Source organism: Urocitellus parryii, chromosome 6 (genome assembly GCF_045843805.1).
Source record: "Urocitellus parryii isolate mUroPar1 chromosome 6, mUroPar1.hap1, whole genome shotgun sequence".
NCBI classification, from domain to species: Eukaryota; Metazoa; Chordata; class Mammalia; order Rodentia; family Sciuridae; genus Urocitellus; species Urocitellus parryii.
In genome coordinates, this window is record NC_135536.1 from 171,453,821 (window position 1) to 171,464,029 (window position 10,209).

The window sequence follows — 10,209 nt, forward strand, 5'->3', positions numbered from 1 at the left end:
AATTGTCCAGGCATGCAATCCTTCAGCCTCAGCCTTTGGAGGCGCTGAGGCCAGCAAGATATCCGGTTTCTTGTGCACCAACCCTCCACCCCACCCCCTCTACCTTTTTACACCTCTCAGGGAAACCTGAATGGCGTTTGGGGCCAGAGACAGAGAAGCGGTCAGATTGGGCATTTGTGGAGCCCTGGCAGCGCCCCCCGCCCAGTAACTGTTCAGACCGTGGCCTCCCACTCCGGGAAAGCAGGCAAGTGTCAGTCTGCAATACTGTCCATCTGTCTCCGCCCTGTGCCAAGGGAATCCCCGCTTTGGAGCGGTTCCCTTTAAATTTTCAAGGTTCCTCTCTCCTGTGCCCTGGACCAGACAATGCTATCTAAGTGGAGTGCTCCAAAAAGGGATCTGGTCACGCGTGGGCCCTGTCCAATTACCCCTTTCCGGGGACTCTCTAGCCCTCTAGCCAGGACGCGTGGAGTGCACCAAATGCCCTGAGGAGCTACAGGGCTCGTGCCTAAGTGATGTTCCCTGCCAGTGGTAGTTCTCAGTTTGGGGAGCGCCTCGCGGTATTTCTTTCGAAGGATCGTGTAAACTTGGACGGCTAGCATGGTGCTGACTCGCTGATTTGGGGTGATTCGAATTGCTTATAGAAATAGTGGCTCGCAAAAAAAAAAAAAAATTGCCTAGGACCCGGAGCATTCCAGATGATTCTTGGCTACCTCTAGCATCTCTTTTCATGGGATGGCAGCAAAGAGCTGGCCAAAGGAGCGTAGTGGACGCATTTTCTTCCCCTGAGAGGCGACCCCAGCTTGGAGGCACTCAAAGGAGACCTTGGAGGCAAGATAAGAATGGTCCTGCGCTCTGTAATTCTGGGATCTGGGGTAGTCGGGCGAATGGAGAATCAGGGCTGCGGACTCCCGGAAGGGAACAATGGGAAGGGGCTAGGAGATGGAGCCGGGAGGGGAGGGAGCGGGTCCAGTCTCTGTTCCTCTCCTCCTGGCCCCAGCCGCCTGGGTATCACTCTGGCTGCTCTCCTCTGAGTTATGTAACCCCGGAACAGAACGTGGCAGCCGAGGGAGCAAAGGAGCGGGGAGGGGAGGGGAGGGGAGGAGAGAGGGGAGGCGGGGCTGGGGGCGGTGTGGGGGGTGGGGGTGGTGGTGGGAAGAGTCGACTCGGGTTGAGTCCCTGGAGTAGTCTGTCAGAAGGATTCCTGGACGAAAGTCCTTTCCCATCCGCACCCAGTGCCCTGCCTCAGTTTCCCCGTCCTCTTCTTCCCCTTCTGTCCCGCCCGCCCTGGCAAGGTAACCTGTGGTTCTGGATGGCTTTCCTTCTCGGGTTATTCGCACCCCAAACTTCTCAGCTTTGCTCCCTTGGTTAAGTCAGCCGCTCTGAACCTCAATTTACCAGTTTGTAAAATGGGGTTTGACGGAAAGACCACGCATAAAGTGCCTGGCATCGTGTACGGTGCAAAGTAGGTGCTCCCAGTGGGGACAAGCGCCTCACAGGACTTAGCGACATATGTGTGGCTTTGCAGATAGTAAAGGACAGTGCCCGGATGAGGCGAGTTAGCCCGGGATGGCCAGAGAGGGAGGGGCAGGTCCAGAGACCCGGGGCCGCCTGGTCGCAGCCCGCGCTCTCCCAGTGGTCCGAAGTGCTCCGGTTCTCCCCCATCCTCGGAGGTCCAGGGCCAGAGAGGCGGCAGTGGGCGGACCAGAGGCTGCAGAGGGGCGTGGGGCAGGCAGGAAGGGGCGGGGGGCTCCTGAGCGGCAGGCAGGAAAAGGCGAACCCACCGACCGCTCGCAGTCCAGAGCACCGGAGTTCTGCGCCCGACATGTGGGGTCTCTTGCTGGCCTTGGCGGCCTTAGCGCCTTCTGTCGGCCTGGGTCTGGGGGCGCCCAGCGCCTCCGTGCTGGGCCTAACACCGTCGGCGACCACCGGGGCCACCGGCTCGACCCCGGCTCCGCGTAGCAGTCCTGCACAGCCGTCCGGGAAGGCTAATGGTAAGCTCCAGGACCCAGACCCCGCAGCTCCGGCAAGTGGTGGCCCCACTCCCCTGTCCCCTGCGGCGCCCCCTCCCCAACACACATGCATACTCGCACCCACACACTCTGCCCCACTTCCGGGCCCCTTATGGTGCCCCCACCTCAACACAAACACGCTCGCGCGCACACACACACCCCCACACCCACACCCACAAACACACACACAGAAAACCCTGCCCCATTCTTCTGCTCCTTGGCGCCCCTTCTCTCCCTCCCTCTCTCCCTCCCTCCCCGCCCTCTCTTTTACTCACTCTCTCTCCCTCTCTCGTTCTTACCCTGCCCAACGCAACAGTCGCTGACTCAGCAATCCCGGCCTGATTCCCAGCCAGATTTAGCCAGCAGCACAGGGACACACACCAGTGGAATGCTGCCTGCTCTAGCCCCAAGCCTTCCCTTTTCTCAGATAAAGAAACTGAGGCCAGGGCCTGGAGAAAGGGACAACGAGATGCAAAGGCACCAGGGCAAAAGTTTCAGGGCAAGCTTGGGCCAGAGTTTAAGGAGAAGGGCTGGAGAGAATGAACAAAAGAAAAAGAGGGAGAGGCGAGGCTTTTGGCTGAGGCTGCTTGGAGGAAGGGAGCTCTGATTCTGGACTGGAGAGGCCGTCTGCATGACCTCCCAACTTCCCAGATGGGGAAGCCTAGGGGAGGAAGGCAAGGAGATGGCAATGGCGGGCTTCTAGAGAGGTAAGTGGAACCAGGCCCCGAAGGGATTTCTGAATCAGGATGAACTGACCAGAGGGGGCTGGTGAGAAGAAAATAGTATGTGCGAAAGGGCAGGGGCCCCCGACACCAAAATGTGAGGCACATTCTGAAGGCAGCTGTGGCACATATATGGTTAGAAACTACAGTACTGCCCTGTGCTGTGAGCAGGCAGGCCCAGCTGCCAGGCAGATGTGGATTTGGGGATGGTTCAAGTCAGCCCAGAGGGCAAATGTACCAATACAGGCAGCCCTGGGGCCTTGGGACATGAAATCTGCTCTGAAGCTGAGGAAGGATAATATTTCAGGGGAAATGGACAAGTACGGCAAGGCCTGGATATAAAGAACCAAACTCAGCTCTTTGGAACAACCAACCAGTTTCTGGTGGCTGGGTCTATCTCTCCACAGGGTCAGAAGTAAGGCTGGCCAACCATGTGGTTATCAGAAAGAAGTGGATGCCAGGGAAATGACTGGAAAGGTCCATTGGGGCCCAACTGCCTGCCTTCATTGCCATCCTAAGCCCTTTGATACATTGAGCCTGCCATGGACTCACATGTCTTCTTGGCTGGAAAATCTTTCCATCTGAGGTTTCATGCTGTTCTTCTTTCTCCCTGGTGCTGTCCCTCTGGACCTTAGCGACTTCAGAACAACAGATTCGGATTCGAGTCATCAAAAAGAAAAAGGTCATTATGAAGAAGCGAAAGAAATTAATTCGCCCCAGTCCTCCAGTGACTGCCAAGCCCATGGTGACCACCAGCCCAACAGGGTCTCCTAATCTCCCTGAGAAACAAGAACCAGGTACTTCCTTTCTAAAGACTGCCCAGGCTTGCAGTTCTCGGGGCTTCATGGGCACGGGTATACCCCTCTGTCTACCCAGCACAGGAGCAAGTTATGCTCAGCTTACCTGCTCTGACAACTCTCTCTGGTTCTATTTTTTATTTTTTTTGTGGGGGGAGGGTACTGGGGATTGAACTCAGGGGCACTCAACCACTGAGCCACATCCCCAGCCCTATTTTGTATTTTATTTAGAGACAGGGTCTCACGGAGTTGCTTAGTGTCTCATTGTTGCTGAGACTGGCTTTGAACTTGCCATCCTCCTGTTTCAGCCTCCCTAGCTGCTGGGATTACAGGTGTGCACCACCATGCCCAGCATCTTAATGCTCTGTTTCTACCCTAGGCTGTCCCCCTTTGGGCCTGGAGTCCCTGCGAGTTTCAGATAGCCAGTTTGAGGCATCCAGCAGCCAGTCCTTTGGTCTTGGACCACATCGAGGTCGGCTCAACATCCAGGTAATCAACCCTGGCTCATAATCCAGGTCCAAGGGGTAGGCAGGGGAATACCTGGGACCTTCTCCCCTGCTCCCTTTTTGTCCCAGTCCACCCTACTCTGCCCGTTGGGCCTGATCACCTTGTCTTGGGTCCACAGTCAGGCCTGGAGGATGGTGATCTATACGATGGGGCCTGGTGTGCTGAGCAGCAGGACACTGAGCCATGGTTTCAAGTGGATGCTAGGAACCCCATCCGCTTCTCAGGCATTGTCACACAGGGCAGGAACTCTATCTGGAGGTGAGGCAGGCCAACTCTTGGCCAGGTAGTTGTGGGTGGACACAGGAGGGCTGCTGTGGGACTCCTGAAGGCACTGATATCTCACCTCTCCTGCCAGGTATGACTGGGTTACATCATACAAGGTCCAGTTCAGCAATGACAGTCGGACCTGGTGGACAAGTCGGAATCACAGCAGTGGGATGGATGCGGTGAGTGGTCCCATAGTTACTGAGACCCTCTATGCTGGGATTTGGGCACCCAACCCACTGTGGTGTGCTTGGCTGGACTGAGACTCCTTTGAGGATAATAGATGTCCACTTAACCAATCCAGGAGAAAGAGTGTTTTGGTCAGGATGGGTGACACCAGCAGGTATCTTGGGAGCAGGCTGCTTTGGTATGTGTCCATGTCCTTGATAACTCTACCATGGGGTGGATGCTACCTCCTGCTCAGCTTCCTCTGGAGACATCCCTTCTGGCTTGAATCACTTCTCACCTGTTCATTGCTCTGGGTTTCTCTAAGTCAGTGACCCCTTTTATACCAGACTACAGTATAGGCTTTTCCCAAGTTATGTAGCCATCTTGATCTAATGAGCTGTGACCAAGCCAGAAAACATGACTCTCTAGGGCTGCCCATGGGCAGGGGCTTGGGCAAGGAAGGGGTCCACATTCAGAGGAGAGTGCAAATCTATAGCTGAACTACCAGGAAGGGTTCCCTGGTGAACTTGGAGGCCTGCTCTTCTTCCCTGGATCCTGAGCCAGGCTGGGATTTGAGCAGCCTCAGCAAAGGACTTGATGTCCCCAGGTATTTCCTGCCAATTCGGACCCAGAAACCCCCGTGCTGAACCTTCTGCCAGAGCCTCAGGTGGCCCGTTACATTCGTCTGCTGCCCCAGACCTGGTTCCAGGAAGGTGCACCTTGCCTCCGGGCAGAGATCCTGGCCTGCCCTGTCTCAGGTGGGCGACTGGGCAAAGGCTGGATGGGCAGGGCCTGGATGTATAGGGTGAATCCCCCGCTGTGAACTCACCCTTTGCCTTGAACTCATCCACTACCAGATCCTAATGACCTACCCCCTGAGGCCCATTCACTGGGATCTTCTGACCCTCTGGACTTTCGGCATCACAATTATAAGGCCATGAGGAAGGTCAGATATGACCCTATAACCCTATGAAGGCTGGTTTGCCTAGCTGGGGTCCCTCTCTCACCCAGGCATAACAGCTCTGACTGCTCACATCCCCTACTACGTCTCCTACCCCTATCTCCTGCTTCTCTTCTGTTGACCCCTAAGCTCTCCCCCAATTGCCCTGTCACGGCACTTCCCTTGCTCTGCCCCTTCCTTCCTGGTACCCTGCTCTCTTCTTGGGCCACCACTGACTCTGTAAATCCTTCCATAGTTTACATGTGATCTAAGCCCTGCATGTAATCACTCTATGCCTCATGTCATGCTGTCCTCTGTCCCCCAGCTGATGAAGGAGGTGAATGAGCAATGCCCCAACATCACCCGCATCTACAGCATTGGGAAGAGCTACCAGGGCCTGAAGCTATATGTGATGGAAATGTCAGACAAGCCTGGGGAGCATGAGCTGGGTACTGGCAGGTGGCATGGGGAAGAGGTGGGCCCAGGGCAGACCATGGGTGTGAGCCAGTTGCTAGCCCCTTGTGTTCGCAGGAGAGCCTGAGGTACGCTATGTGGCTGGCATGCATGGGAATGAGGCCCTGGGGCGGGAGCTGCTTCTGCTCCTGATGCAGTTCTTGTGCCATGAGTTCCTGCGTGGGAACCCACGAGTGACCCGGCTGCTCACTGAGATGCGCATTCACCTGTTGCCCTCCATGAACCCTGATGGCTATGAGACTGCCTACCGCCGGGTAGGCCACCTGGCACGAGGGCCCCCTGCCCCTTCTGCCCTGGTGCCCAGAGCCTGTATGGCTTAAACAAGCCCCTTTTCTGTCAGGGCTCAGAGCTTGTAGGCTGGGCAGAAGGTCGCTGGAACCACCAGGGCATTGACCTTAACCACAATTTTGCTGACCTCAACACACCACTGTGGGATGCCGAGGATAATGGGCTGGTGCCCCACATTTTCCCTAACCATCATGTGCCACTGCCTACTTATTACACTCTGCCCAATGCCACTGTGAGTATTCTGGGGGCAGTGGTGGAGGATCACCTGGGGGAGCCTTGTCTCTGTGTCCGGCCCTCCTGACCCACCCCTGTCCAGGTGGCCCCTGAAACACGGGCAGTGATCCAGTGGATGAAGCGGATCCCCTTTGTGCTGAGTGCCAATCTCCATGGGGGTGAACTGGTGGTGTCTTACCCATTCGACATGACTCGGACCCCGTGGGCTGCCCGTGAACTCACCCCGACGCCGGATGATGCTGTCTTTCGCTGGCTCAGCACTGTCTATGCTGGCACTAATCGGGTCATGCAGGACACAGATCGCCGACCCTGCCACAACCAGGACTTCTCTTTACATGGCAACATCATCAATGGGGCTGACTGGCACACAGTCCCCGGGAGTATGTGCCAGAGGGTGGAGTTGGCCCCATCCCTGTAAATCCCTGCCCCATAAGACAGTCTGCTCTTACGTGCAGTGCTCATGGCAATTCCCACCCGGAAGTGTCTCCTGGGGGAGGGCCCCAGGAGGGTGGGACTCCCATCCTGCTCCTTAGGCTGCAGTGTCTGTGATACCTCTAGGCATGAATGACTTCAGCTACCTACATACCAACTGCTTTGAGGTCACTGTGGAGCTGTCCTGTGACAAGTTCCCTCATGAGAACGAGCTTCCCCAAGAATGGGAGAACAACAAAGAAGCCCTCCTCACCTACCTGGAGCAGGTTGGACGTGAATCCCTACGGCCCTCAGCATGCCTGTGTCCTGACCACTCCACTCTCCATTTAGGCTATAGCTGCCACCAGGGAGTCTTCTTTTTTTGGCAAGGGATAGCGGGGATTGAACTCACGGGTACTCAACTATTGAGCCACATCCCCAGCCCTATTTTGTATTTTATTTAGAGACATGATCTCACTGAGTTGCTTAGTGCCCCACTGTTGCTGAGGCTGCCTTTGAACTCGTGATCCTCTTGCCTCAGCCTCCCTAGCTGCTGGGATTACAGGCGTGTGCTACCATGCCCGACTGTCAGGAAATCTTCTAAGATATCTGACATCAGATAATTTTGGAAGGATCTAGGACAGGAAATGTTTTGCAAGTGGGACAGTGTCAGGCATTGTAGGCCAGTGGGACTAGACCCCAGAGCAGTCTAGAGCTGTCCTAGACCTGTCCTCAGAAGAGCTCTTCTCAGAAAAAAACATTAGATAGTGGCAGAAACTTCCCTGACACAGAAACATCATGTTCACTAGGGACTCCTGTACCTTGCAATGGCTCCATAAGAGCAACTTCCAAGGGTTCTACAAAAGACAATGGCTACTAAACTTGGGGAAGCCCAAAGGTTTCTCTTCCTACCAGTCCAGATGTAATTAATTAACCAGGAGGAAATTTTACCAAAAATTTGTCACCTAGGAACATATAGTAGACATACTCTCTTTATCGAGTTTGCAGGGGACCAGAGCCAGAAAGCTAGCTGAGAGTCACATTCTGTGCAGAGGGGAAAGAAAGGGTTTTGATGTCCTTTTCCCACACAGGTGCGCATGGGCATTACAGGAGTTGTGCGGGACAAGGACACACAGCTTGGGATTGCTGATGCCGTCATTGCCGTGGAGGGGATTAACCATGACGTTACAACAGGTATATGGGGGGGGGTGAAGGAAGGGCTGGGGGGGATTGAGGGAGGAGCTAGAAGACTTCAGGCTGGGTCAGGAGCTGAGGATTGTTGGACCCTGACCTTGCCTTTTACTCCCCTCAGCTTGGGGCGGGGATTACTGGCGGCTGCTGACCCCAGGGGACTATATGGTGACCGCCAGTGCTGAGGGCTACCATTCAGTGACACGGACCTGCCGGGTCACCTTTGAAGAGGGCCCTGTCCCCTGCAATTTCATGCTCACCAAGACTCCCAAACAAAGACTGAGAGAGCTGCTGGCAGCAGGGGTCAAGGTGCCCCCGGACCTTCGAAGGCGACTGGAGCGATTGAGGGGACAGAAGGATTAAGCTGAAGAGAGCCAATGTCTTGGGCAGGCTGGACCTGTCCAGAACTGAAGGGGAAGAGTCGGGAGGGAGGGAGGGACAAAGTGGGGGTAGAGGTGCTTCAGCTCATTAAAGCTACCTGGTACCTTAGCTGATTTTCCTGTTGTCTCCGTGTCCCAGATCTTCCCCCCAAGGGCAGGCCTCAGCCCACCTCTCATCCTGTTGTGCACCCACTCTCACCAGGTGACTTCTGAAGACTGTGTGGAAAGAGGATCTTACCTGGAGCCTCAGATACGGGGCTTGGCAAAGCAATACATTTGTGCCTGCAAATTTCTGCTGGAGGTGCCCTTATACTCTGTAAGCACCTGCCAAGCATGCCAGGGTCAACACTGTCTACCTAGCTTCCTGAGGCTTCCAGTCAAGAGGGGACAGTTTAATACATAGAGAGACATGCCAAGTGGAGGCCAGTTACTATGAAGTGTAGGCAGGGAGTCACACACATGGCAAATACAACAATGCCGGCCAGCAGGGATGACCTGCACCGATTGTGTCAATCAAGAGAGTAACAGAGATGATGGTTCTAGGGAATTCATGATGGAAAGTGGGCTGGGTATGGGGGTTCCTCCAGGAAGAAGGGAACCAAAGATAGATCAGCTGAGAGCATTTGAATTTGCCTCATCAGACATTCTCGGGGAGTGTTGATAAATGTTAGGCTCAGATTAGTTTCTGTCAGACTGAAGGAGGAATTATGTGCGAGTCTATGTGTTGCTGGTAAAATAACCAACTCTAGTTATTTCATGCAGGGGAAATTTTAATTCTAGAAAGTGGATATGAATGTGTTCAAAGAGCTGGGTGAGAAAAAGGGAGAAGAAAATTTCACCCAGAAAGCTATAACACCTTTGGTCTTGTGTCCATAAGCCTGTATACACTTATGTTGTTTCTGGAGCCCACCGTCATCTGTGGTCACCTGTGATCACTTGTGGTCACTTGTCATTGCTACAGCCTGAAACAACAATCTCTACCTTCTACTTTATAATCTCTAGCCTTTGAAGTCCACAGGCAAAATTGCAACTGTAACCTACAGACTGTAGGCTCCCAGCATCCCTGCAATTCAGAGTAGAGCTTCCGAGGACAAGAATGGGGCAAAGGGCTGGGGATGTGGCTCAAGCAGTAGTGCCCTCACCTGGCATGCGTGCGGCCCAGGTTCGATCCTCAGCACCACATACAAACAAAAATGTCGTGCCCGCCAAATACTAAAAAATAAATATTAAAAAAAAAGAATGGGGCAAATATTAATAGGCAGAATCTGGCATTAAGGCACCATGTAGCTTCTTTTGGGGAAGTTTTAGTGAAAAACTGTTTTTTATTGAAAAAAAATATATATTTTTTCCCAAAAATCAGTTGGCCAAAATAAAGGAAAACAAAAGGGAAAAATAGGGAGGGGGGAATCAGTTGATCATACTCATGTGAGTGTAGCAAATCCAGAAGGAATTGCTTCTTGGATCCAGAGAGGTGGAAATGAATACTGGATCTGGAAAGAATTTAAGCACAGGCAAAGCTTTATCAGGGACTTCTGCTCAAGGCAGAAGGAAGTTACAGCACTGAAAGAATGTGTTAGGCCAGTTCAAGCAAAGAACAAAGATGAACAGCTTTTATGAATCTGTGGGGTAGGCAGGAGCTGGGACCTTCTGTGTCATCACAGACAAAGGTGGGATGTTAGCCCCTACATCATGCTCCTTCATGCACTGCCAATTTTTTTTTTGTACCAGGAATTGAACCCAGGGGTGCTTGGCCACTAAGCTACATCCCCAGACCTTTTTGTTTTTTATTTTGACATGGATCTTGCTAAGTTGCTAAGGGCCTCA

The 10,209-nt window shown here is 53.7% G+C and overlaps 1 protein-coding gene across 1 annotated transcript; it reads left to right on the top strand.

The window, feature by feature from the left end:
* The first annotated feature begins 1,822 nt into the window (after positions 1-1,822).
* Positions 1,823-8,383, top strand: Cpxm1 (carboxypeptidase X, M14 family member 1). The gene is made up of 14 exons (XM_026409728.2): positions 1,823-1,991; positions 3,367-3,528; positions 3,908-4,017; positions 4,154-4,293; positions 4,391-4,481; positions 5,075-5,225; positions 5,325-5,413; positions 5,733-5,856; positions 5,939-6,135; positions 6,222-6,401; positions 6,486-6,783; positions 6,962-7,101; positions 7,906-8,008; positions 8,127-8,383. Exons 1-14 carry the CDS (start codon positions 1,823-1,825, stop codon positions 8,366-8,368), a joined length of 2,196 nt encoding a protein of 731 aa, XP_026265513.2. The 3' UTR covers positions 8,369-8,383.
* The last annotated feature ends 1,826 nt before the right edge of the window (positions 8,384-10,209 follow it).